At 41.0% G+C, this 27,243-nt stretch overlaps 3 protein-coding genes across 4 annotated transcripts; 2 read left to right on the top strand and 1 right to left on the bottom strand.

Annotated features, from left to right (window-relative positions):
* Positions 1-57: 57 nt before the first annotated feature.
* Positions 58-9,355, bottom strand: coq6 (coenzyme Q6 monooxygenase). Its single transcript, XM_022193262.2, has 12 exons — positions 8,953-9,355; positions 8,479-8,613; positions 6,466-6,524; positions 4,470-4,596; positions 3,151-3,281; positions 2,968-3,075; positions 2,620-2,682; positions 2,405-2,512; positions 1,549-1,751; positions 1,241-1,356; positions 715-881; positions 58-187 (listed from the first exon to the last, which is right to left on the bottom strand). The coding sequence occupies exons 1-12, from the start codon at positions 9,155-9,157 to the stop codon at positions 158-160; spliced, it is 1,452 nt and encodes a 483-aa protein (XP_022048954.1). The 5' UTR covers positions 9,158-9,355; the 3' UTR covers positions 58-157.
* Positions 9,356-9,372: 17 nt separating this feature from the next.
* On the top strand, positions 9,373-17,673 carry fam161b (FAM161 centrosomal protein B). The gene is made up of 9 exons (XM_022193258.2): positions 9,373-9,608; positions 11,784-12,047; positions 12,125-12,621; positions 13,442-13,755; positions 16,315-16,427; positions 16,522-16,689; positions 16,788-16,887; positions 16,974-17,128; positions 17,376-17,673. The coding sequence occupies exons 2-9, from the start codon at positions 11,830-11,832 to the stop codon at positions 17,455-17,457; spliced, it is 1,647 nt and encodes a 548-aa protein (XP_022048950.2). The 5' UTR covers positions 9,373-9,608; positions 11,784-11,829; the 3' UTR covers positions 17,458-17,673.
* Positions 17,674-17,795: 122 nt separating this feature from the next.
* ngb (neuroglobin) lies at positions 17,796-23,312 on the top strand. 2 transcript variants are annotated; one of them, XM_022193268.2, is made up of 5 exons: positions 17,796-19,793; positions 19,915-20,148; positions 20,580-20,688; positions 20,797-20,916; positions 21,029-23,312. In XM_022193268.2, exons 2-5 carry the CDS (start codon positions 20,051-20,053, stop codon positions 21,179-21,181), a joined length of 480 nt encoding a protein of 159 aa, XP_022048960.1. In that variant the 5' UTR covers positions 17,796-19,793; positions 19,915-20,050; the 3' UTR covers positions 21,182-23,312. The 2 variants fall into 2 exon arrangements, with proteins under 2 accessions (XP_022048960.1, XP_022048961.1); XM_022193269.2 differs by having other exon boundaries at positions 19,993-20,148.
* The last annotated feature ends 3,931 nt before the right edge of the window (positions 23,313-27,243 follow it).

A 27,243-nucleotide genomic window follows, 5' to 3' on the forward strand; every position in this document is an offset into this window, starting at 1 on the left:
GATGTTTGTTCGATCAACACCAAATGTTCTTCACAGACACATAAATGAGCATAAGAGTAGAGAGGAAAATAAATCTTTATTATTATTTTTCACATTCACAATTTTTTACAAGCTTTAAAGCTCAGTGTCATTGGAGATCCATGGCACGACTGATGCATCACTTGCTTGCAAACGTCATGATCTGCTCCTGCAGAGTGAAAAGAAACACCAAGTTAAAAACTCTGTAACCTCTGAATCACGCTTAAAAGCCTCTTATAAGTGAGTGGCGCTGCAAACCTGTAAACCAGTGAACTCACAGCATTTAATATGGAAAAAATGTCACTTTTAACTTTGTGCCTCCACAGTGAAATGCCTTTACAGCCCGTTACAGTTGTGTTGGTCTGAATCACTTAGTAGGGAATAAAGCCATTTCACATGAGTGGTCGGTAATAAAAGGAGTGTGAAAACACAAGCCAACACCACTGTCCGCTGCCCCAGGGCCAGCCATGCACCCCACCCACACACTTTTGGTAACACTAAATTTGGGGCTAAACTTAGATGCCATAGTAGTAGGCTCAGAACCCTGAAAATTATAGACACCGCTAAAAGTAAAGCTCCGTGTAATCAGAAAAGAGGGTGGAGGGTGGAGCTTAGGTCTGACAGGTGGCTGATGCTATCTGAGCGACGGTCAGGTTCGCTGAGATGTGCCGCTGCTGTAGGAAAGGGGAAGCTTACTTTTAGCGCCGGGAGCATGTTGGTGGCCTGCAGACCGAAGGTGCGTAGGAGAACCACAGGAGCAGCGTTGGTGGAGTAAAGCCGCTTCATGAGGTCGATGGCGGCCATCATGGGCAGATTGTGCCTCTGACGTTCAGTTTCGTATTCTAACAGGTGCTGTATGGCTCCTGTGCACACAAACAAAAACTGGGGGTCAATAAGTGTGAATACGATTCAGGCCTGTATGCCTGTTTTCTACATTAAGTCAGTGCACTGGTGCTATATTAACTTCAGAACATTTAACAGAGCGAAAAAAACAAACACTTCATCTCATAACAGGATTTTCATTCTCTTATGAAAAGCAACTTATATGCAGTTCCTGGACGAATGGACAGAAAAACATCAAATAAATGCTGCCGGAAAAGCTGATGCTTTATATAGCTCGGATCAACAGCGTGCGTTCTGAGCTGGGGCAATGGAAAAGAGCTTAGGGGAAACCACTGTGCTATGGTGGCAGCGCTCGTGTCTGTTTAAAGTTCTCACTGACCCAGGTCCTTCCCGTTAAAGGCCGCCTGGCTCAGGAGCTGCGTGAGGCAAGCCACATCCCCAAATCCCAGGTTGACTCCCTGACCAGCCAGAGGATGGACACGGTGGGCCGCATCCCTGAAAAGACAAACATATTGTCCACTATCCAAATGAATATGTTACACTACATGGTATGCTGTTTCATGCATAACACAAGGTCAAAGTGTCATTTCTTTACATGTGAAGCAGGAGATTCAAAGTCTTCTTGAGGATTGTTCTAATCTAATCTTCAATGTGGGGACCACTGCTCCTCCAGTATTATCATCTTACCCAATGAGTGCCACTCTGTGCCTGATGTACTCTGAAGCATGACCCATACCCAGAGGGAACATGACCCGGGTCTTTGGGCCGATCCCTGCCACACTTGGAGGAAGCTGTCGAGGTGAACCTGCAGATGGCATGATGGCTGAGAGGGCGCCGCGGAACATCGAGCCAGCCGTCTCAATTAGCTCCGACTGGTTCTCATTATTCCACTGTCAGCGAGCGCACAGACAGACAGGAAGACAAAGACACATTCACAGAGAATGAGAACTGGTCAGAAGAGAGAGAAAACAGACATTATCCCTTTGAGTGGACAAAGAAATTAGCTGACACAGGAGCAAAGCTGAACTCCAGGCCAGCGAAAGTGCCTTTTTTCCCCTCCCTAACTAACTGGTTTGGCAGGACCTTGAGAGCTGGCCTAATTAAAAGAAGATGCCGGCCAGGCTATGCAGTTGAATTAGCTCTGTTTGAAAAACATTCCATGCAGTAATGGTCGACACTGGGAGACCACAGGTTTAATTAGCAAACCAGGCCTGAAACCAAACGTGACTCAACCGTGGTGACCCCATCCATCAGCAGGCCCAGTAAAAATAGCCAGCTTGGGAAAAAGGAGTTTCTCCAAACACAAAAAAATAAAAAGGTGTATCATTCCTGAAGTGAAATATTAGTATTGTGTATAGTCTGGGTTAAACAATGACTGCATTGTTTGTGTGAGGCGCTCAAAACAGCTCAACACATGACTCACACCATGGAGTCCCCTGCCACATACAGCACACAAATATAGAGCTGATGCAACATCTTACTGACAGATGTGGAATCTGACTATACATACAAGATCAGCTGTTATGGTTACAGTGGCACTTACGAAGGCAGAGTTGATTGCGTCAACAAAGCTCTCCTCATCCAGCTCCAGCAGCTCCTCTGCGAGCCGATGGCTGGTTGACCACACCAGGGAGCTCTCTGTGTCCGACAGCTGCAGTGCACAGAATGTGGACTTTTAAGCTTCATCACTTATTTCTTTTACAAATGGATATGTTTGCTAGAAAATACTGCAACTGCACATCACACAGATATATTTACCGGTAACATTGCAATGGGTCCTGTTGGGAGAAACCTCTGCCATGCGACATTGTTCTCCGTGGGCTGTCCGACACGTGAAATGAACTGAATTAAACACACTTAAATTCTGTATAACTATATTTTGATTGCATACACACGCTAAACATAAAAACTATGTCTTAAAAGGTGCTTCTGGGTGGGTTTGTCCTCCGCATGGTGACACACATGGCGTTAAAACTGCTATCACAGTAAAAACATTGAGTGAATTCACTCGGTAACCTGCAATAAGGTTTGCTTAAATATGTAAGTCTGCAAATTATAAACACCATAATAACGTAAGAGGAATTACATGGTGAGATAAATGCTTACCTCTGATAGGTGCAGAACAGCCACCACAGCAGACTGGTCATAATTCCACTTGACTGTCGGTATCCCTAATTCCTGCCTCACCATCGAGTTCGACCCGTCGGCACCGATCTGACAAAAAGACAGAAAACGGTAAAAAAGCAAAAAGGACAAAAGGGACAGTTTGTGTGGCAGAAGTAAACTGACCAGCAGCTTGGTCTGAAGAGTGTCCCCGTTGGCCAACGTGACCTGCACCCATGGGATGGAGTCTGCAGCCTGGTGAGGCATGGGCCATGTGTACTTCACCACCTTGGACCTGTACTTAACTTGCACATTATCTGGCAAACAGCAAGGTCATAACTCAATCACTACTGTACAAAAAAAACGGCAGGAAAGAGAAAAAAAAATCAAAGCAGCAGCTCGTGTGACTTTCTCACAGCAAAGAAATCAATCTGGGTCCTGTGAATGTGTCATCTCAGTAAATCAGTGCTTTGCTACTTTTCCCTGTAAAAAAACACGAAAGGATGGTTTGCCTGCAGCCAAAGAAGTGGAAGATCTATAAACCACCTCATAAAACACCACTGGTTTTCCTCGCTGGCACATGCGAGCTGCCAAAGTTCACATTCGACAATCTTCTTAATGGTCTTGGCCTGCCGCATTGCACTGACTAATAGTGTTTATCTACAAGAGCAGCACTCCACACTTTGCGCGTGCTGCCAGCTTGTTAGATTTTGCACTAAAGCTGCCCCACTCTTCTTAAAATATCAGCAGCTGGACATCCCAAACATGAAAGCATCCTGAGCTGCGCTGGCTCATGCAGACTTGGACTGGGACCCATCCACAGAACAGCTACTGGTGCTTGCAATGTCAAATATGGGTTTGCAGTGATTGGAGAGCAGGGTTACATTGAAAGCAGCTGGCGACGAGCGCACTTTTCATGTAGCGCATCTCGAGCATAACAACACCACGGCTAAAATGAGAGGGAGAGAGAGAGGCGGACAAATGGGACGCACATGAGGCAAAAACGTGCAGTGACCACACATCCGTTGTTTGGCGCAAAATGTTGAAAACTGTTTATAAATACGCCACTTTAACTGTCAGGCACATAGCAGAGCCCAGTTTTATTTGTGAGCCTCACAAAAGTTGGTCTAATGTCAACAGCAATACACTGTCAGCGATTTAGTGTCTTAAAAGGTGGCAAAGCCCAGGGAGCACATGGCAGCTTTAAATAGGTCACTGGACCATTTCACGTGTCCTCGGAGGGTGCCGGGGCGCTGAGCTTCCCAAAATGTGAGGTTTTGATTGAAATTGCAGGAAAAACATGGACGGCTCCAAGAGCTTGTCTTTAAAAACAGTCACACGGGGAGAGAGAGAGAGAGAGCACATATAAACAAAACCTGGGGAGAGGATGGAATAAAAGTGGTGGCATTAGGTGCCAGACTTGGAGGCCATTAGGCAGATGGAACAGAAATAAAGCTACTGTGCGGGCGGGAATTCATGTTTTTTATCATTTCTGCTGCGCTTACCAGACAGGCTGTCCAGCTGTTTAGTGAGCGCAGCCACAACGATGTCATTCTCCACGATGTAGGCCATCTCGTCCTGCAGGTTCTCCTTATCGAATGTGATCAGGGCATCTGAGCAGGCATCCCAAACCTAAATGACAGACTCATTACGCCTGCGGTCCACAAGTCTATCCTTAAATGCATCCCCCTTTCCCTAAATATAGCTGGGCAGTGCTGCTTCATTGAGCTGAACACATCAAAGTTGTTAACTGCTCTTGGAGGTTGGCACGGCTTGCATGCATGAAACCCAGAGTGATGAGGGTCACCAGCGCCGCTCTGGACGGACCTCTGACTTCAGATTAATGGCGCTCTGTGAGGTGGAGGCCTGAATGACATTTTGTGATGTGGACTTTTTTTTTCTCTCTCTCTAACATTTTTCTGGGAAACACAAATTAAAAAATGTCATGTTTGTGAGCATTACAGAGTGAGTCAATATTTGTCCACAACCAAAAGTGGCACAATGAGATATAGTTTTAGGCTACTGTAATTCCAACCCTGAAAGCAGCATTTCAGCTAAACATGAGGGGGTGAGAAGTGTTTGTACAAGGTTAATCCTCTCCCGGGTTGTAGCTATGGTGACAGAACCCATCATTCTGCAGTAATACGCTGCTGCACTAGTTTTTTCCAATTCGCCATAAAGTAGGGGGATATACCCCACAGAAAACCACTAATGGCAGTGGGTTTGCAACTTGTGATAAGTGGTTGGGAAGAAAGATTTACTGAGACCAGCCCAAAAATTGTTCTGGTTTTGTTTAATGCAGGGTGAAATGATGCAGCTTTGGGGCAGAATGAGTGACTGCTTTTTGTGCGAGATTTAAACAATCTACTTCCTTGCAACTTTATAGAGAAAAATGTGGGAAAAAATGACGCCACGACGGCAAAAGCTCGGTTTGCCTTCTGTTTCGAATCTAAACCTCAGTGCTTAGTGGACATTTAAGGTGGACGAGGATTTTATTGCGGGGAAAGAATGCTATTTAGGGCTGACCTGCAGTACATACTTTCCAGTGCTACAGGCCGAGATGTATATGACTGAGATTCAATGAGCAAACAAGCCAAAACAGTGGTAGCAGAGTGAAGGTATAATGGGAGAGGTACACTACCATAATCACTGTAAGGCACTGCATGATGACATCTTAGGCCCAGAGAAAAACCCTGCGGTCGAGTGTTTGGTACACACCGACCACATCTTACAAGAGGGACCGAGCCTGCGCCCACAGCCGTAAAGCGGGTTCACTTTGCAGCAAACAACCGCTCTCCTAATCTTTCATCTTCTTCCCGTTGTTCACATGAATCTTCATAATTAGAAGACGGGGGGTAAGGAGTACCAATTTTAAAATGCCAAAATGATTTATTCCTCATAGAAAACATGGCTTTAATAAATAAAACTAGCGTGGTCGGGGAGCAATGCAGCACTTTGAACATGCAGGGGGACGGCCTTTTCTTAAAACGTACTCAGTGTTCTTTGGCATTCCGTGTGCCACAGATTGTGCAGAGCTACTGAAAAAGCAGAAATTGCACAAAGGAATGAACAAAATGCATGCTACATGAAACCGCCGTTTGCCATTTTAATGTGAACAATTACATACCCTACACATGATTATATGATACAGCATTGTGTTGCTTGTTCATTAAGCTGAATGACTGAGTAGGAGCTGAGTGTCACAGATTTTTCTCTCCACAAATTGTATGGTACTGTGATTGATGGATGACAGAAATACATACAGTATGCCAGTAAATTAGAAAGTCTGGAGGACATATGAAGGAAAAAGTCTGTGAGCTGAAACAGAAGAATTCTGGGAGATAGTCTCTGTAAGAGAGAGCTCCAGTTACAGTATTTTTATCTTGAAATGATACTTTTCTAAACATCTGACACAGCAGTGCAGTGTTAGTTATCATGTCCTTGTGTGGAACAGATAAAAAAAACAAATTTTATGCAATAATTAACTAAAAATCAACATACCTGCATCTTTTTATACGGCTTACACCTCATCTGTGTGATATGCTCCCATGCTCCAATACCTGTGTGCACATTTTGAGACAATTATATGACTAAAAATATTTGTGAGCGTTTTACAAATCATCCAAATTGTACTTTGGAAGTCAAAACATGACAAGTACAAAAATTAAATACACGTGTTTACAAAAAGTGTAGTGCAGGAGAACATTGTGTGACCATGATTAAGTCTGAGAATTTTGGCAACACTGTGACCATCAGGAAAAATCAGTAATATGGATGAGTTTTTTTTAAAAACAACATCTGGTGGAGTTGACAATGAACTATACAAAAGAATTGTGAAACATTTCCATCACTGTCGGCTTCTTAAAGTGTTTGAATTTGAAAAATATGAGGGCAAAAGCTGTTTGAAATTACTTTGTGTCAGGGAAATCACAGGACATGTTACTTCACAAAACTTTCCGGCTGAGATACTCTTTTTAAGGTCATAAAAACGCCATCACTGTCGTTTTTTACACTCAGTATTTACAAGAAAAAACATTTTGCAACAATCTAACAACTACTCACACATTTAGAAGCCAAAATATTTCTTGGTATTTTTTGCTTAAAATATTTGTAAAAGCAAGGATGATAGAGTAAATACATGATCCTTCAACAATGTAATCAACCAAGAGTTAAACTTGACACTTTTAAGTTATGAGATTATAGTGAACAGACTAAATATAATTTATTGATCTCTCACTGATTGCTTTTATGCAACAGCTATAGTGCGCTAAGTGCTAGGGTGCAATATCTAATCAAATAATCTTAAAATTTATTTAAAAAAAACAAACAATATAAAGCCTTATTCAAAGTTACAGTAAAAGATATGTTTCTGGAATGCATAAAGAGAGGATTATAAAGTTAAAAACACAACTTAAGGCCTCTTTTTATCTTTATTGTAGATGTACGGAGTGAGTAGTTATCAGGCTCTCCAAATATCAGATCTGATATTCAGCATTTTTTCAATTATTAGTATAGTTTGGTAAAGTTTTAAAACCTGATTGCAGCTTTTAAAAAGTGTTACTCTTTATCTGTAGTCACCATTCTGTGGTCTTGTGCAATGTCCTTATCAATACCTCAGAACAGATGTTGAAAAGTTCTCTTTCAATTAAACATATGTAAAACAGCCAAAAATAATTTTTCCTATTCACTTCTTCACTCTGCACCACTACAAATACTATCTCGAAATCTAAATGTCAAATTAGAAAATGTCTGAGAAAGGGTTTTAGACTTTAAAGTAAAGAAATGGTTTATACCACAAGGAAGCTGTGAAAAGGAGTTCATATGAGATTTTAAACTCTGCTTCACCCTCTGTGTGACTAAATGGCACTTGCAAAAAGATTACAACACACATGATCTTAGTGCACTGGAATGTGTGATCTACGTGAGCTGAATCTGGAAAACTGTGGACGAATTTATGTGTCCAACAATCAAAGTAATTTAGCCTGATGATTATTTTGTGTCTATGTAATGCCATACAGTATCAAAATGCACAAGCCTGGACTCATGGTGATGTGGTGCTGTTTTTAATGGATTCTAGACCCGAAGTTGTAATTTAGAGCAAAGAGCAAGTTTAAATGACGAGTCCATCTCCAGCTGAAATTACAGTGTCAGATCCCTGACTCTCCCTTTCCCTGACTTTTGACATTTTGCAGAGAGGTACTTAGCTGCATTTTGGGCAGTAGCAAAACTCTCATCCTTATCATTACTACAACAAAAAGCAGCGTCATGACACACTCCAAGTGACCCATTGCATGAGGAGCAAGGTCAGATATGATCCCTGCTAAGCTCAGGTGACGGGGCAGTGTCTGATCCCTGGCTTACCCTGACGAAGCCACTTAATAGTCGGACAGGACAAACTTATTACAGGAAAGACACAACTCAAGATCACAGCTTTTTAAAGACTTCCAATACAAACATACACACAAAAAACATTTAGGCTGATTCTGTGTGTCAGGTTATAGGTTAATACTGTACCGCTGAGGAGTGTGGCAGAGCCTGGACTGATGGAGCTGACTCTGGTGCTGTAGGCATTTGGGACCTTGTCCATTACTTTCTTGTTTCCAGCTTCAAGTAGCAGAATCTTCTTGCCCGTCAAGTTGGGATCCATGCCTGAGATACAATGAATATTGTATATTGTAGAAAAATGACTGCACAAATATAAGGGTAGTGTAAAAACAGTAGGACACATTTTAAATATCTTGTGATATGTACATGAGTTTAGAATTTGGACACCTACCAATATGTTTTTCCTACTGCCCAACATCTAATTTTTATTTTTTGAGTAGATTTTAGTGTGTGACATGTTTCTACGATTCTCTACAGATGGACAAATGAGAGTATAGCTACACCGAGTCCTAACATAATTTAAATTTTTGATTTAGACGTGTAATTAATGGCTAAGTAACATGCTAAGAATAGGTCTGACCATGTTGGGAGGGCAGCACTTACCTAGAGAACATGCCATTGCTGATCCAACCATCCCTCCCCCGGATATTATCACATCATAAACCTCATTCTTGCCAGAGTCGCTCTCATGCTGTGCACACACTAATCCTCGCCTAATGATTTTTACAGCAGATACATGTTTTTCCGTTATAAAACACCGGCCAAGTCCGTTCAAGGCCAGTGGCGCCTTTGTGAGCTTGTGCATCATTCTGCCTGCAGTCTGTCTCCACACGACACGAATCCCGCGTTGATCTGAAGAAAACAGTCCAGCTTCGGAGTATGAACACTTTCATACAACAATCGGACAGACGTTTCCCCTTGAATGTGTCCTAATACGTGCAGCTGTGTCCCCTCTGTAATCCTGCCATGTTGTGTTGACAAGAGGTTCAGAGGAAGTACTTCCGGGTTCCTGTCCAATCACAGAAGGCGCATTCAGCGGCTGTCGGTGCCGCTTCTGTCCACAAACAGTGCTAATGCTACCGAAACAGACGGCCAACTGCGTTTAAAAGATGATTATTTCGCTCCATCCGCGATAAAAAGAAGAACTTTACACTTACACCAGCTCAATAGATGAGTTGTAGTATTTGTAGTATATCTACTGAGAGTTTGGAGGACGCTTAGACGACGAGAAATACTTCCTGAAAGTCGTCTGTTCACAGGTTGGAAGCGCATTATTACTTTTAAATTTCCTTTCGTTGATTGTATTTGCTTAAAATGTGCCTTTAAGCGGAAAAAATGGAATTTAAGTGTGTATGTAAGTGTGTAAATGTAAATAGGTAAATAAACTTAGCATAGCTGACCGTAAATGCATATGACCAAATCGATAATAGCTAAAACGTTATGTCGAGAGTCGAGGTTGCCATAGTAACCGGTTTACGCAGGTCACACACACTGTAGGTGGAGACTTTGTAAGTTCATGTGAGTACATTTTTTATATTAGATAGGCTTGCAACTCACTATTTGTTAATTTTATTGTTCGATCTTTTGTTTTTATTCTCTTAATTTGTCAATAAATTGTTGTAAAACTCAAGAAAAGATGAACCATTTTAGTTTCCCAGCACCCCATGGGATGTTTTCAAATATCTTTTGTCACAATTACTGGGCTAAAGACCCAAAGATGTTCAGTTCAATTCACTTAAGTTTTATTTGTATAGTTTGCAATTCACAGCATAACTTGCATCAAGGCTTTTGCATAGTAAGCTGAATACATTGTTAACCTACAAATCTAAAAAATCCCTTTGAGCAAGCTCTTTGGTGATAGTGGGAAGCAAAAAACTCCATTTACTCTGAAGAAACCACTGGCAGAACCAGGTTTTGGTGAGAGTGCTCATTGAGGGATGAGAGTAAGGGATTACACATAAAAATCAGACACACTGCAAAAACTCAAAATCTTACCAAGTCTATTTGTCTTATTTTTAGTCAAAATGTCTCATCCCACTTGATTTAAGATAAATTCACTTAACAAGTGACATTTCAGCAAGATGGAGGGACTTGTTTTAAGACGATGCATCTTAAATATCTTGTTAAGTCAAACAATCGTGAAATTATCTTGTTTTGAGCTGCATTTTACAACACACTCAAAATACGTTTAATACATCTCAAATTAGGAGGTTACATGAAAGCAAAAATCTGTTTTTGAGTGGGAAAACTACTATGTTTTTTAGCATATCTGGCCTATTTTAAGACACCTAAGCTGACAATTCTGGCAAAATATACTTAAGATAAGTTTTCACAGTTAATTTTAAGATCTCAATATTCTAAATACCATATCTTATTTCAAGAAAGCTTACAAGCCATTTTTCACTTGTTCTATTGGCAGATTTTTTCACTCATTTCAAGGTAAAAGTTCCTTAAAATAATTTTTTCTTGTTTTGAGAGGGGCATTTTTTTCTGGTGCAAACAGCCCTTAGGAGGACAGTAAACACTGAGGATGTAGCTGAGGCCAGCAGCTGCAGATCAGAAGCCAGTGATACCTGCAGAGAGGACAAAACACAAAGTACAAGACAGAGAAGAACACAAAGTTAGTGACATGCATTAGTGTCATATAAATATATGGGGAGCAAAGGAAAAGGGAGAAGACAAGTGCTCAGGGCATCATGCGAGCAGCCTTGGTCTGTAGCAGCATAACAATGGGATGTCTCAGGGTCATCTGGGCAAGCCATAATAATGAGCTTTATCAGAACGGAAAGTTTTCAGCCTGATCTTAAGACTACAGATAATGTCTGCCTCTTGCACCCAAACTGGGGGCTGGTTCCTCATGAGGGGAGCATGATAGCTGAAGGCTCTGCCCACCATTCTACATCTGAGAACTTTCAAGAACCACAAATAAACCTGCACTCTGACATTAAAGTACTTTGTAGGGATAATACGGTAAAGATGAAACTGAGAAAAGCAGCAAATCCTCACAACTTAGAATTAGTGCTGAAACTGAAAGTCTTTTGTGTGCTTGAATAATGGTTTGGTCTACAAAAGGAAAGACTGAGTAAAAAATGTCCATCTCCATTTACAGCAACAAGAAAAACAATTCCAACAACCACTCGCACATAGACATATTTTTAAACCCATAATTTTATTTTTATTTATTGTAAAATAGTATTTTAAATGTCATTTTTGCTTAAAACATTTCTAAAGGAGAACTAAAAATGCATATTCTTTCAACAGTCCAATAAATCAGCAGGATGATATGCTCTGTTCTGTTTAATATATTTGTTTAACAAATGACTATAAATATGAATCAAGTTTCAAAATAGTATGCATTCTTTTTGTTTACAAGAATAAGCAAATTTTAGTGACTTTGTCTTTAATTTTCTTTCTTTTTTTTCTCTCTCTCTCAGTTTATTTCTTTAAGTACTTTTTGTTGATGCCAAAGTTCAGAGAAATATGCCAAAGCTGGAGACCTTGGTGGAAGATAGACTCAGATCAGAGCAAATGCTGCAGCTGCACCTCAAGGCCCTGAGAAAGACCCTGAGACAGCAGCTACAGGAGACACAGAGGAGACAGACAGAGGAGCTGGAGAAGAGGATTCACCTGGATGCTCTCCTGTCTACAGATATAGACAGAGAGTCTGATGTACAAAAAAAACATAACCATCCTACCAAGTATGCTTCCTCAAATTACTTTTACGTTGTGTTCTAATTATAAATGATCTATTCTGAAGAGGTTTTCTATCTTACAGACATGCAGAAATGAGGAGATCCACCTCTACATTTGCCAACAAAGAGACCTCCCACAGTCCCAAACAGTCAGAGACACCTATCACATCTTCTCCAGTCTGGGTATCGTCAACAAACAGGAAGCATTGTTCTGTCAGGACTCAGGAGTGTGAGCGGTTAGTTTTATCTAAAACAACACAACTTACCAAAGAGGAGGAGGCTGAGGCTGAGTGTCAGCAGAAGTTCTGTGCCCTCCCAGTCCCCAGCCATGTTGTTCAGCCCATCTACCAGGAGATGATGGAGCAGAGAGAGAGGGAGAGGAAGCAGAGCCAGGAGCAGAGGAGGCTGTTCTTGCTCTCCATTCAAAAGCCTTTCCGCTTCCAGGAGAGAGAAAAAGAGAAAAGGGAGAAGCTGGTAGCAATGTTCAACCAAGACTCACATGACCAGAACAATAATGTTACTCCTGTTAGAAAACCTCCTCACAAAGACGAGAAGGACTTGCCAGACTCTGAGCTGAAAGGTGGGTTTTCTTTTCAGCTGGCTCATGGTTTGATTTAATACTTTAAATTCACATGAATATACAAAATATATAGATCACTTGCTTTTAATGTTTGTGGCTTGCGGCACTTTGTAGCCGTGCAAAGCGTACCTGTGAGGCTTTCTCACATGTTAGATATGCCAGTAAGTTGTGAACACTTCATCCCAAGAGACCTGAATAGATACAACTCTGCAGTATTTCACAAGAAAAGCTAAAAGCTTAAAGAAAAGTTATAAAAAGACAACCATTATCCTCTCTGAGCCCCTTAGAATTAATCAGTTGATATAAGAGAAAATCATAATCGTCGTAGCCTGAAGGTAGGCAAACTCTCCTGCATGAAACCTCCACATAAACATTAGACAATGCAGGGTAGTTATCTCGTTATATTTGTTATGTGGTCTAATATTCACAAAGTTACATTTGATCTAATTTGGCCATGTCTGCAGTTCAGGTATTAAATATAGGAAAAAAATGTACTAGATCTATTTAGATTCCGAAAAATAGTGCTTCTGTATACAATTCTGAATATATTATTATAGTCACTTAATTTATGTACATTATTTTTAAAGCAAACATTGAAAGGTTTTACTGTTATTATATTTTCAAAGGTTTTGTTTGTAGGAATAATAAACTGAGTCACGATTGAATCACTTGAATTAAGACACAGAACAATAGTTTATACGGCACACTGATGTCATATAGTGTCATACCGGATGCATGTGTAGAGTACAAATACCTTTGATACAATCTAAACAGTAACATGACTACAACGTCTGTCTTACTTCACTGTAATTCTGTGCAGGCCAGGACAAAAGTGGCAGAAAAGTCCACGCTCAGACAAAACTGCAGCAGAAGAATCCCACTTCGACCAGCTCGCCAAAACTGCGCACTGCTGAACGCACCAGGAAGGAAAAACTGGGGTTCCTGGATGAGAAGCCGAGCTTCCAGCCAAAAATTATCCACCAGGTCCCCAACTTCAGTAGGTTGCACAAGGCCTTGCAGATGGAGGCGCTGAAGAAGACGCAGAGTAAAGATGTGACCAAATGTCAGCCCTTCAACCTCAGGACCTCAGCTCTCCCTGCAAGGCAAAGTAAGATGAGCCCAGAAACCTCACAGGTAAAAGATTTTCTTTACTAGACACCCGTTGTTTTGTTTACTAGGAGAAATTAAAATGTGGTCATTGGTTTCTCCTACTTCTGTTGCTCTTTCTTAGATATGTGGCACATTATGAGCTTATTTTAGTTTACTTTCTGGGATCGATTTATATATAGTTTTTTTTCACTGTTGGCAGATTTGTTAGAAGCAGTATGGGGTATTTTGAGAATTAATTTATGACTTTCTGAAAATTATCACATTAAATACAACTTATGTTATACATTTTATCTTTTACAATAAATGTAAAGGATAATGTCTTTCTAAAAGAGCTGGTGTTTCTGTCAGGACTCCAACGCACCAGGCGCAGATGGTTTCATGTTATAGTTTCGCAGCACTTTTTTTTTTGAAGTCTCTCACACCTTTTCTGCTTGATGGATGGTTTGAGACTTATCCACCCACCATTTTATCAAGTCAATACCCTTCTTTCTCCTTTTTCAAGGAGGATTGCAAACCACTTGCCTTTCTTAAAGCCTTCAGTGGTCTGTATGTTCCTCTGACTGCCTGAAATCTTTGCCTAAAACGGTCCGTACCAGTAATGATTGCACCATGTACAGGCACATGTTTATCCCACACTTCTTGCCGACTCCACAACACAGCATGTTCCTGTGGTCCCTCAACACTCAGATAAAATATGACAAAGGAATTTGACCAGGTCACGTTTTACTGCGTTGTCAGTGTCTTTGGGAGTAATTTGTTTGAAAAGATTTATTTGTATGGGTAAACCTCTTGTATGCCTTTTGTGTAATTTTTTTCGAGGCCGTTCGTACCAGTTCCCTCAGTTGTGGAATTGGGGTGAATTTAAAATATGCACATTAGGCCATCTTCAAAGAGAGCAAATTCCCCTCCTTTAAACGGTCACAGTTCAAGCTTTCTCCACCTCCTTTATTTATGAAATTTAACTCAAATTCCATTTCTACAGTGCCGCATCTACAGTTGTACCATGTTTGCTCACTTTTTATCCCTTAGCTTGAGCAGCAAAATCTTTTTTTATGAGACTAACTATATATTTCACAAGAACATGCCTATAGATGGTCGTCAAAATTTGTCTGAGTGGATGATTCACACGAGAGCATTAGAGACTAAGAATACATCTAGATATAATTAGGTAAGAATTACAGTAATTTACACTAATCCAAAAAGGCAATATAAACTTTGTGATCAGTTTAAGTTACTTCCTGTCTTCTTTTTCATGTATCTTGGGACTCAGCCCAAAATTATCCAATTACCAGAGTTTTACTTTATGAAACTTGTCTGACATTTTGGGGAAGATTCTTCTGACTTAGCTAATGCTATTTAAAGCTTCATTTAGCTGAAGATGGGAAAGCTACTGTACACATATAGCAGTTACAGTATTTGCAGACTAATGTTGCACGCCTAACTGTGCAAAAATATCTTATAGTTAGTAAAAGTATTGGAAAACCTAGATGTACGCCACGTGATTTTTTTTCTGTAAGGCAAATAAATCAAAACTTGTCAAAAGATCCTCATATAATTCCTCAGCTTATCAGTATTTTGTCATTAATCTTTTTCATTGTTTACTTTCTGGCAGTATTTGTTTTCATATTAATCATTGCTATGCATAAAGACTAAAATGTACTTTTTAGAAAGAGAGAGATTGGAAAAATACAAAAAAAACCCATTAGAACTAAGCACAGTTTCACTAAATATGTAGTGTTTTTCTTCACAATATATCTATTTATCAACCGGAAATGCTAGTCATTAGTTCTCTTAAAATATTTTACCGTTTAAAACAAATGACTGAGGCTAAAAATATTACATCATTCGTGCTAGTCTAAAAAAGAACACGGCACACCTGCTGCTACACTGCTCAATGCACTGTTTTTACATTTGACATAATGCCTGAATTATGTTGATGCTATACATGCAGTATGTATACTTTACTGCTCCCTAATATGTTTCATTTCTAAATACATTCTTCATTTAAAATTTGACACCATATGTGGTCAAACTACATATTTAACCCTCATCAGTACACGTGGCAAAGCCTACTTCATCCCTACACTTGGGTCCAGCTGGACCCCAGTAGTATTTCATTTGTTTCACATTTCTGTAACTCTCCATATCCTCTCTATGTATATTTTCCTAAAACCTGTGTCGTCTATAGATATGAAAGAAACAATAAAATTACTACTCATGATTACAATCGTGTATTGCTTACAATATTAGTGTAAGAACTCCTGAATTGAAATGAAACTCAATGGAACTGAGGCAGTCATCACAAGAGCAACATAACACAAACATATGTAAATAAAATATGCACAGTCCGGCTGAGGTACACACCACAAACCTGGTTGAAATCAAATAAGCTTTGGTGTGATGGCAACTATGTGGGCGACAACTACCTAAAGAGACTGAAAAATCCAACTTGTAATTTAAACAATATGACAACTTATATACCCCTGGGGTCTGCATGGACCCCAGGTGTACTGATGAGAGTTAATTTTGCAGCTGATGAAAGTGGGATCTGTATGCGAAGCGCTTTTTTCTCCCCATCTAAAGGCACCAAAAATGAGTAATCTCAGTCGAAGCAAGTCGCTTGGGGCCTTAATATCCAGTGACACACTCCCCACATACATCACAGATGCTGCGAGGAAGCGCAGCACGGCCATCAGGTGAGTTTTAGCATGACTTTTGAACTACTGACAGTAAAATGTTCCTCTATTTGTTGTCCACACACTAAAGAGGACATTATTTTTACTTTCACAGAAAATCAATGGAGTTGAGGGACAGTAAGAATCAACAGAGCGCAGACTGGATGAGGAACCACCAACTGAGATCCCAAGCCATGAAGAAAACAGTAACCCTCCATGCGAAGCTGCTGGATCCACACAGCAGCTTGAAAGAAGTGTTTTATGAAAAACTACAGCACCATCGGTGAGTTCTGGCCAGTTTTGGAACGTTAGCAACTAACATCACAACAACCGCACGTGCCTGCCACAATAGCTAAAACTATAATCTTCTCTTACATGAAGGGAGGCTGATCAACAACGGATGAGAGAGTACACGAGAGAATTACGGGCAATGAAAGCTCGAGTTAGTGAACGCCCTTATTTGTTTGAACAGGTGAAACAGGTAAGTGACATAAACTTTTAAGCGTTACTTCAATCTGTAAATGACATGCGCCTCCAGTAGCTTAACTGTGAGTCTTTTACTGGCAGAGGAATGCAAAGGCTCATGCAGAGCGAACATACAGGAGCACGTTGATGAACGCTGGGGTAAAGGAGCAATTTGTTGAAGAAAATGGAGAGGCGCTCAGATCTGAGGATGATACAGACGTGAACGACCACAGCACTGAAAACGACATTCACAGCAGGTATGCAGAGGGAGAATTTATAGCAAGTGTTGTTCATCCACTGTGTAATACCACTGTGTCCGGTAAAATTATGAATAGCACTGCTGCAGGAGAGCCAAGGACTTCATGTGGTTTGGTCATATTACATTACATAATTTTCTGAGCTTGCCCTGCAGTCTTTAGTGAAGAAAAGACAAATACTGTAGCCAAGTAAAAGTTCGATGTAATTACAATATAGCCATTTTCTATCCCAACATGTCTGATTTAGGGAAGAAAATGTAGACGACGGGGAGAAAATTGAAGATGTGGAAGAGAAGAGCGTGAAGTCCAAAGGGGAAGAAATGCCATGATCAAAAAGGTTCAGGCGGCACTGAGTTTTTTGTGGCCTCTCCGCTAGAAAACAACACTGTCTTTAAAAATGATTCATGTCACGGCTAACTATCCGCACAAAACGTTTGATAGGTTAAGATCTACGGCTATAAATTATGAAATTACAAAACATCTGGACTTTACAATCAGAAATGTAAAGGATTACAAGTGGAAGGAAATAAAAGTTTATAACTCTATATGTTTATAAGTAATTAATATTTTTTATGGATCGCACACTCACAAATGTGTACATACAAATAAATGTGTGTATATATATATATATACACACACACAATAAAAAGCTTTTAGTTTTACAACAACAAATTTACTAAGAAGTATAAAGACTATAATTTAGAGGATAATGAACACGTGGCTACCAGAATAAACTGTTAAAAACAAAATGAGAACGCCAGTTGAGACTACTTTGTAGCATTCATTTGTGCTGCTAAATCAAGACGCTTCCAATAGCCATGATAAAATAACAAAACTGTGTTGTGAGATATTGTATCAGACAATGCTCACAGTTGCATTTTTACTTATGTAATGTTAAAAAAAATCAAATTCATGTATGTTTTTTAAATTGAACAGGTCCCACAGGAACACCAAGCGTCTGACATGCACTTTTCTTTAGATGGCTCGGTTAAAGTTCCCAGTTATTTCTGCAGCCACACTGCCACCTAAATAAACAATCCTCTCTGTGCATCTGCACTCACACGGGCCGGTTCAGTGGTCTCCTCCAAGCCTGCAGATCCACATCAAATGCTCTTGAACACTGGCCTCCGCTGTGCTCTTATGCTTTGACAGCAGACTGCCAGGAATTCAAGTGATCATTTTAAGTTACAAACCGCATGGGTATGTCTGAATATGTATGTATAATCACAAGTTCATCATGGAGAACAGAACATGCGTTTGGTTACCTGTTGAAGGCTAGTGTGCCAGGCTTTGAAGCTACTAAAGTCAATGGGAATTCAGATTAAAATATCTAAAACTATTAAACGCATAGTTTGAAATGCAACTTGTGGTAGATGCAGTTTTGTGCTGCTAGACTAGACTCTTAAGAAAATGACATAAAAACAGGACTGCCTCAGTATTTAGCATTGATGTCTGGGAATTAAAATATACATGGAATTAATTTTCTAGAATTAAAAAGACACAAAAAGCAGAAAAAAACAACAAAAAATTGTCACATAGTATACATAAATGTAACAAGTAATCACAGAGTCCCTTCTTTGAAATTGCAAATATCACATGACAAAGCTTCAAGGGCTCCATCCTGTCAGGTTGTCATGGGAACCGTGTATCCCTCCCCACTCTGCCTCGTAGTCCCTCAGGAGAAAGCTGTGCACCTGTGATTCCCCGATGCACAGCTGAAAACAAAACCAATCTCTCCCAACCTGTTAGATAATATCTGAGTGGGAACCTGCATCCGTGAAATGCGTGAGGGAGCAGACGGCTGTGACATCTCTTTAAACAAACTGCAGCCTCAAATCTGTGTGTGGAGGCAGAGAAAGGGAGCGAACACATCTCATTTAGATTAATGAGAGGCTGCACACTTGGCGGCTGAATGTTATGATCACGCTTGTTTGAGGAGTGGCTCTTGCTTAGTAGATGAACAATATAATTTTGCTAAGGTGGCGTGTTCAGGTCTCTTATTATTGTAGCCGCTGCGCGATATTAAAATTCCCACACATTTAATTTTGTAAATGCATGGGTTGCATGAGGACACTTCCTAGAATAGATTACGCAGGCCTCAAATGGTGTCCCCTGTTTTAAAGCAGCAATTGCAATGCAGATTTCTTATGTTGGGTTTTTTAATTGTCTGGTTATTCATCTTAATTTCTTATTTATTTGTATTAACTTGTTTATACTGTTAAAGTCCAATTGCCAAGTTTTTGGTTAAGTGCAATGCATGCTATGTGTGCATGGTGAGTGTCAGTGTGTTGTAGTCCTTGGTTCACCTGCAGGAGGAGCTGTGGCTCGCTGCAGCCTCTCTGGAGCAGAAGAGAGAGATCCCTCTTTTTCTCCTTCAGTGGCATGAATAATATCCCCAGTGCTGGAGAGAGAGCATATCAAGAGGCAAACGGAAAGGGGAGAGAGATAGCAGCCAGTGTGACAGATAAGAGCGTGGCAGAACTTGTCTTCTTGACTGCACCGTGGGCCGGGGAAAGAGAGAACAAGTGCACCAGAGTGTCAGGCAAGGCTGCTGCCTGCACACACAAACACACTCACATTCACACACTCACACACACAGACACAGACAGACCCCACAGCCCGGCTGCACCAGAAGAAGTTCAGAGAGAAGACTGACCTCAAAAAGGTACAGTATGATTGTATCATTTCTCCTGCAGCCATGTCCCCCCTGTCTCTCCTTTACACCTTAGACAGTGTCAGTAAATCAGCTGTTATCCGCTCACTTGATGCTCCACTTTGTTTTTCAGGTGGGTTGGCACAAGTTTTGCCTGTGGATTCACCCAAACATTATGGCTTTCCTCAAACTGAGCCTTCTTGTCCTGTAGAGGAGTTGTGTGTTTCCCCACCAGAAGAACTTGTCTCGTGCTCGCAGCCTGAGGGAGGATGGAGAAGCTGTCAGGGAAAGACAAAGAGCTGATACGAGGCAGCTGGGAGAGCCTAGGCAAGAACAAAGTTCCCCATGGCGTCATCATGTTTTCCAGGTACAGTCTTCCACAATCAGCATGACTCAAATGGAGTAAAGACAGTCAAGCAACTTAGAAGAGAACAAGATAACCTTCTGTTAGTATGATTTTTAATAGCACTGAGAGCAAAAGTGACAGGATCTTGCTGTTTTTTGTTTTGCTACTTGTTAGCTGTCATTTTAGTATGTGTATCACAGGTGTGGAGAGAGAATCAAGCAAGATCTTATGCTGTACACTTTCACCATGCAGGGACCGGAGGCTTTACTTGTTGCTTGGCGACAGACTGCAATAATCCACAATTTACTTTGAGACAGCTGCTGCTAAATCAGACGCTAGCACGGGAGATTTGTAGATGTATGATTTCTAGATTGATTTTGTGTCTGTGTGAATGTTTGAACCCGTGCCATCTGTATACACCTATAGAATAGTGTGGTATTTGTCTGTGGTAGACTGTTTGAGCTGGACCCTGCGCTCCTCAGTCTTTTCCACTACAGTACAAACTGTGGTTCCACACAAGACTGCCTCTCCAGCCCTGAGTTCCTGGACCATGTCACCAAGGTGAGCTCCATTCGCCACAGTGACCACTACAAGTACACACACATTTGTAGCTTTACTTGTGCACAGCTTTTTAACACTCTCTGTTTGTGTCTGCGCCCCTGGTCTCAGGTGATGCTCGTGATCGATGCAGCAGTCAGCCACCTGGACGACCTTCACTCCTTGGAGGACTTTCTGCTCAACCTCGGGAGGAAGCATCAGGCAGTGGGAGTCAACACACAGTCATTTGCTGTAGGACCAACACTTATAGTGAAACTCTCAAAAAGCGATTTCACAAGTGAATGATCTTTGTGAAAATGTATTTTTTTCTGTGTGTGTGTTCTGTTTGTTGTCACTCCTGCAGGTGGTGGGGGAGTCCCTGCTCTACATGCTGCAGTGCAGTCTGGGCCAGGCCTACACAGCACCGCTGCGTCAAGCCTGGCTCAACATGTACAGCATCGTGGTAGCAGCTATGAGCCGAGGGTGGGCCAAGAATGGCGAGGACAAGGCCGACTGAGGCGCACAGCGGGAGCTGCTGAGCAGTTGCTGTCAAATCATCAACATGGTTGCCATGGAATAAGGTTGTGTAACTTGCAGCATTGTGGCTTTAGCTGCTGTACATTTGCTCTGTGAGTGGGGTCGCATATAGCGTAGCGGCTGTATGGCATAGTTACACTTGTCAATTCGACCGTCCAATCGCAGAGTTTATTTTCTTTGCTGTGGATGTTTAGCTACCAAACAATGCTGCTGTTAAGCTGTGAGAATCTGAGCCAGCCTGCTTTGGTTCTCCTAAGTCTGGACCTGTAATCTGAACGCCTCGAACTGAGAAAAAGCATTTTGGATAACTGTTGAGTCTCTTTGTATATAATGGCTTTGATATATCTATTCAAATGATAACAGTGACTGTAGTGGTCTTGGTGATGTATCTTAAAAGAGTTGCACACTTGTGAAACAATACATATTACATTTAGGCATCACACACTACTCAAACTGTGATGGTTACTGTGGCCAGCAGGGCAGCTCTCTAACTAACTGGAACACAGTGATACTCAACAAAACTTGTGAGACAATGCAATGTCATTTTACAGAAGAAAACCTGATCACTTTAATCGTATTCATTACTGTGTGTTTTTTTTAAATTGATATTACACATTACACTTTTTGTGAGTGACTTTGTTATCTAACTTTTAAGCTACTGAAGATAAGCAAAGCGAATTTATAACATTATATTCAATAGATACTGACAAGAACTGTTATACTCTCTGATAGCTTTTTTCAGCGATCTGTGACTGTTAAGGCGTCCACGTGCACCTTACTCGACACGGTGCGTGATGCTCTCCTCAGTCGAGGTTGTGAGTATTTCGGTAGGCGTCTGATGACTGTTAAACTCTAACTCATAGACTGTTATGTGACCTTTAGCATTTGAAAATGAATGGAATCTTGGAGGAATTCTGACATCTGTGTTCCTTGGCTATCAATTTCCAGTTATTGTTAGTGTGAAGTAGTTTGGTTGTATTGTAGTTGCCTATCTTAGAAATGCTTATTACCTGCATTGTTGCGACTACTTATGTAGTTTTCCCCTTGGCTTTAGAGCTGAAAATAACCAGAGTGGCTTGTGTTTCTCCAACACAGAGTATCTATGTGGAACTGAAGCTGGATATTAATACTTATTTAGACTTAATGACACAAATGGAACAGTAACTGATGACAATATTCCATTTAATTTATCAACCCAAAACAAATAATACAGAGATACTGTGTGCTAACACTGTCCAATATGTGTGTATTATTATCGCTGCCATAACACTGTATGTATCATCGTCAGTTGTTATTTACATTCATGGCCAGAATGCCAAGTAACTTAGCAACAGTGCGCCAAGTATTAGATAATAACACCATACAACTGTAAATCCAAGCTGCTGATATGTGGTTATTATCGCTTTAGTCTGAGTTTATATTTAAAAATTTTATTTTTATATTCTCTGAATAGTATGTGCAGTGAAAGAGCATTGACTTTTTTCTCATATGTCATGAACAGAACATCCTGGAGATATCTTGTGTGGATTCCACTTCATGAACCCAATATGAGAAAACCAACTGGCAACTTATAATCAGGTTTCGTTTAATTAAGAAAAGTGAAAAATTACAACTCCGTAATGTCCAATTCCTACAGAAAAGTAAAAAACAGGGTTGTTTTGAGCTGTTTTTTCCCTCCATAGTCTGTACTTTCCAGCCCACAGGTGTGATGTTTGTTAACTGACTGTGTAGGTGGTGTATTTATAGTGGCTCTTTTTTAGTATGTTCGCCGCCCTATGCAGGTTGTTCACCATGTTTCTTTCCTGAATTACCTGACAGTATGTATTTTTAGCTGGCATGACTGACCACTGGCCTGTTATCTTTTTAACATCCAGATGTGTATATACAGTATATTGGGTGTGTCACTGTCTACCTCATCATTATCAGCTGCTACTGAACAGCGATGACTTCACCTAGTTATCCTTCAACCAAAAAACGCACATTATTATTCGAGTTAATAAGAGCACGCACTCTTTGTAAGCTGGATTCCATCCTACACTTTAAAGAAAAAAAACATGTTATGTGCTTACTGGAGCCTAAATAAAGTGATCTGTGGATATTTTACTGCTGAACGAGGTCAGTGTGTTTTCCTTTTGGTCGTGGATTGTTTGTCACAGACTGATTCTGGTTACAACACAATGGTCAGCTTTTGAAATCAATCACTCAATGCCTGATTTCCTTCCCACTGCCAGCCCATCCCCTAGTGTTACATAAGATCCAAGCATCGAATGGCTCATCGCCCTGGGCTACAGAGACGAGGGTGACTCCAGGCACATCAGCCCACTTACTCATGCAGCTGCACAATGTCACATCGAGAATGTTTCCCGAATTTCACCAAATTCTTGACAGTCCGTTCTGTTCTTTTGTTTTGCATTATCCTCCAAAACCATATAAAAACTGATATTTGCACATGTTTCTGCTTCTACATCAGTTTGTTTGTGTGTCCTGCAATGAGAGGATTTTAATACACAGGGCTCCTTTCTCCCATCTGTACAATTTGTTTGTATCCCAGTAAAAGTCACATCCATGAGCTGGCTGTCTGTTCTGCTGCTGGAGGAGCTGCTGACATGGCCTTAATCTGTCTCTGTGCGCTGCCAACAGTACCCTCACTCCCTCTGTCCCACGGAGAGTCTGCTGGATTTTTGTTGGCTTCATGCTCCACGTCTCGCCTCAGCATACACAAAAAACGCTGAGGCTCAGTTTGTCTCATTTAGCCTCCTCTCAGATCCCCAACCGATGCTTGGATTGCAACAAAATTCAATCAGCTGCTGACTAACCGTGTGCTTATTTCCCTCGAGGTAATTCCTCCATCAGCTCCTAGGGTTCTACCGTCTTACCTTGTAGTGTACGAGGATTTGCTCTGAAGGCTGTCGTCTGGAGAGGGGTCTGTGAGAAAAGACAACACATTATTTTTAGAAAGTCTGCAATGTGTTTTGGAATGAAGGGGTATTGAACGTTGTCATGGCAACTGTTAAGTGATGGTCGTATATGTGTGTGTGTGTGTGTGTGTGTGTGTGTGTGTGTGTGTGTGTGTGTGAGCGCATGTGTTTGTTTTTCATGAAGGAGGAAAGCAAAGGCATTGCTTAATCACTCACTCATCCTAAATCATGCTGTGCAGAGGAGTGAGGAGTGGATAGTGGGCATGCATGCAGACTCAGCCTAATAAGACTCGCTCTGATAGCTCTCTAGGACCACGACTGCAACACAAGTCTGCCAAGCAACAACCACAACAGCACGAATAAGCTGTCTGTCAGCAGCTGCTAAACAGCTACTGCCACCACCAAGTACAGTCAGTTAGGTTAAGGCCGGTGTTTTGATTGTACTTGCTGATGCATTACATCTTTTAATTCCCCCTCGATTCCTATTGAAGATGGTAATCTCTACAAAAACAGTTACCATTATAGGTTGAGTTTCAGTGCAAAACAGCTGGTAACGGTTGCTTTTTGTTACTCAAACAAGAGTATTTGTTTGAGACTATTTCCAGCTGTCAACTAATACACTTCTGGTTTGTTGTAGATTGTCTCATTTAACGATTAAACGAACCAACAATTGATTTTCTGTAGCTATTTTCTTGCTCAGTTGGTAGTCGGTAATTATGATAAAGGCTATGATGCAATTAAACTATTCAGCAACAGCTTACTGCAGTCACCTGATCAGTCCTTTATACCAAAAACTGTTGCCTAAAAGGAATGCACTGGAGACTTTTTCAGTGTTATAAAGTAGTCCCTATATTGAACATTCCCTCATCAAGATCACTAAACAATCGAATGCTATTAAGTTTAGTTTATTACTCTGCCAAGGAATGCAGCAGAGTTATGGGACGATTGTCCATCTGTTTGTCTGTCTGTGCCCAACATTACTCAAAAACGGAATAATGGATTTGGGTGAAATTTTCAGGGAAGGTCAGAAATGACACAAGGGCCAAGTGATTAGATTTTGTTAGTGATGTGGCTTATAGTATGGATCCACTGATTTGTTAAGTGTATTATTGCAAGATAGCAACAATAAATTGCCTTTATTTGTCACAAATACAGAACAGCACTATGAAACACTGTTTTTTGTATGTCCCAATCTGGGTCGGCTATAGTACTGCACTCCTGGAGCAGGAAGGGTTAAGGGCCTGACAGTGGCCATATGGGGGTTTGAACCGTTGACCTTCTGATCAGTGGTCCATAAACTTAACCGCTGCACCACCACTGCCCCCAACTATATTACTATGACAGCAAGTGAATGCTAGCTGACAATCACAAGATTGCGATCCTCCTGCAAATCCACCGCTGCGGACTTATCGGGACTTCTCTGTCGTAAATAATACAATGACTGAGCAGCCTTGGCAGAGTACTGTGCTCTCTGGGTGCTTTTCTCGTTTGTATAGTGCCACTTTACAACATGAAGTTATTTCAGGAACTTCACATAAAGACTTCAAGGTCTTACACTCTTATTATATAGAGAGAAACCAACAAAACCAAAATTTCAAGCTCTTTGGCAAATCAGAAAAACCCTCCAACAGAACAGGCACTGTGAGGATGGTCGTCTGCCTTGACTGGTTGGAGTGAGGGCGAATGTGGCAGAGAAAAGGACAGCAGACAAAAAGCATAAATTTTAACATATGGGTTCAAAAGTTAACTAAGCTTGCGACTGAAAGGCCTTGAAAAGCTACTGAACGGACCTCCTGGTGACATTGCTGCTTCTGTTTTTAGAGGAAAACTTTTAAATAAACATAACAAGCCATATTGTCTTCGGAAAAATGAAAATCTGAAACTTGGCAAAGTCCAACTGCAGGGAAGGACTGTAAGATGAGATGGACAAGCTCTTGTACAGCAACTAAAAAATCATTGTGGTATTATTGTTTTGTCAACTGCCTTTTCCAAGAATGAACTTTTATTATGTAAGTTGGGTGGACTGTAGCCTGTAATATACTCGAGGGGGCCAACTTTGAAAGCTCCATTTGCATGCTGAAACTAGCCCATATGGGAGTGACAATATGTTTGCTGCACGAGGCAGAGGCATTTTCTATTCTGAGCATCTGGGCAGGAGAAAGGCAGGCGGCAGGCCACACACCCAGAGGAATTCACCTTTCACTGCTGTTGCCACGGGTGACAGGGGGAAATGTCAGGGACTTTCTTCTTTCGTAACTCTAAGCAGTGAAGAAGGACTGTATATAACAGATTGCGGGCTATGGTGTGTCCCCCCCCCCCCCCCCCGCACACACAAAAACCCTTTCGCTACAAGGAATTGCCACCCATGCAGCCAGTGTGAGATGTTTCTCAGAAAAATACATACATCTCCACTACTTTGCTGGAACAACATCTTCCACTGGCACTAAGATGCTACCACTTTCCAGAGTGGTTTGGATAAAAGCAGGCCCATGTAATTAACTGGCCTATCCACACTCTGATGTGGCTTCAGGGGCCAATGAGGTCTGTAGTATGTGCAGAGGAATGTCCCAATGATAGTTTGTATGCACATGCAGCGCTTCAGATGCTGAGCTATCACCTGCATTCATTATCGCCCCCTTTACTGCATTGTTAAATATTGAGCCTGTGATTATATTTGGATGGGTGGTCTGAGGAATCACTGTCACCAGCAGTTGCACTTTGGCACATTTTATCTTATTTACTTTCTTGCGTCGAATGAGATGACAGGTTTGATCTTCTAGAGACTTGAGGAAAACAGCAAATATGGCTCTTTCTAGCACCTTTAAATTATGTCTTGTTGATTTTGTGCGAAAACAAGTATAAAAAGGACAAGTTGTATCTTAACAATAGGTTATGTTGCAGACAGTTTCTTGGCCCTCCCAGAACTGCCGTAAAACCACATATTGTTGTTTTTGCAAGTCATCTTTTGCACAAATTGAACGAAGCAGACGTAACATGTTAATTATTATGCTTTACATGTGTTTATAGGTAAAGGTTGTCACTTTGAGTCAGAGTCATGCTCTACTGTTCCTCCTTGATGTCCGTGCATGAAAGTGGTACCAATAATTAAAGCATTTCCCAAATA

This window comes from Acanthochromis polyacanthus, chromosome 1 (genome assembly GCF_021347895.1).
Source record: "Acanthochromis polyacanthus isolate Apoly-LR-REF ecotype Palm Island chromosome 1, KAUST_Apoly_ChrSc, whole genome shotgun sequence".
In the NCBI taxonomy this organism is placed as follows: Eukaryota; Metazoa; Chordata; class Actinopteri; family Pomacentridae; genus Acanthochromis; species Acanthochromis polyacanthus.

What these genes read in the sequence shown, in the direction of transcription:
- coq6 (XM_022193262.2), bottom strand. Translation starts at nt 9,157, where the DNA reads ATGATGCACAAGCTCACAAAGGCGCCACTGGCCTTGAACGGACTTGGC. An exon ending in AGCAATGGCATGTTCTCTAG is followed by an intron (nt 8,614 to 8,952) that starts GTAAGTGCTGCC and finishes ATTGTATCTCAG; the next exon opens with GCATGGATCCCAACTTGACG. An exon ending in CACAGAGTGGCACTCATTGG is followed by an intron (nt 1,357 to 1,548) that starts GTAAGATGATAA and finishes TTGTCTTTTCAG; the next exon opens with GGATGCGGCCCACCGTGTCC.
- fam161b (XM_022193258.2), top strand. Translation starts at nt 11,830, where the DNA reads ATGCCAAAGCTGGAGACCTTGGTGGAAGATAGACTCAGATCAGAGCAA. An exon ending in AAGCGCAGCACGGCCATCAG is followed by an intron (nt 16,428 to 16,521) that starts GTGAGTTTTAGC and finishes TTACTTTCACAG; the next exon opens with AAAATCAATGGAGTTGAGGG. An exon ending in TGTTTGAACAGGTGAAACAG is followed by an intron (nt 16,888 to 16,973) that starts GTAAGTGACATA and finishes TTTTACTGGCAG; the next exon opens with AGGAATGCAAAGGCTCATGC.
- ngb (XM_022193268.2), top strand. Translation starts at nt 20,051, where the DNA reads ATGGAGAAGCTGTCAGGGAAAGACAAAGAGCTGATACGAGGCAGCTGG. An exon ending in GGCGTCATCATGTTTTCCAG is followed by an intron (nt 20,149 to 20,579) that starts GTACAGTCTTCC and finishes TGTCTGTGGTAG; the next exon opens with ACTGTTTGAGCTGGACCCTG. An exon ending in TCAACACACAGTCATTTGCT is followed by an intron (nt 20,917 to 21,028) that starts GTAGGACCAACA and finishes TCACTCCTGCAG; the next exon opens with GTGGTGGGGGAGTCCCTGCT.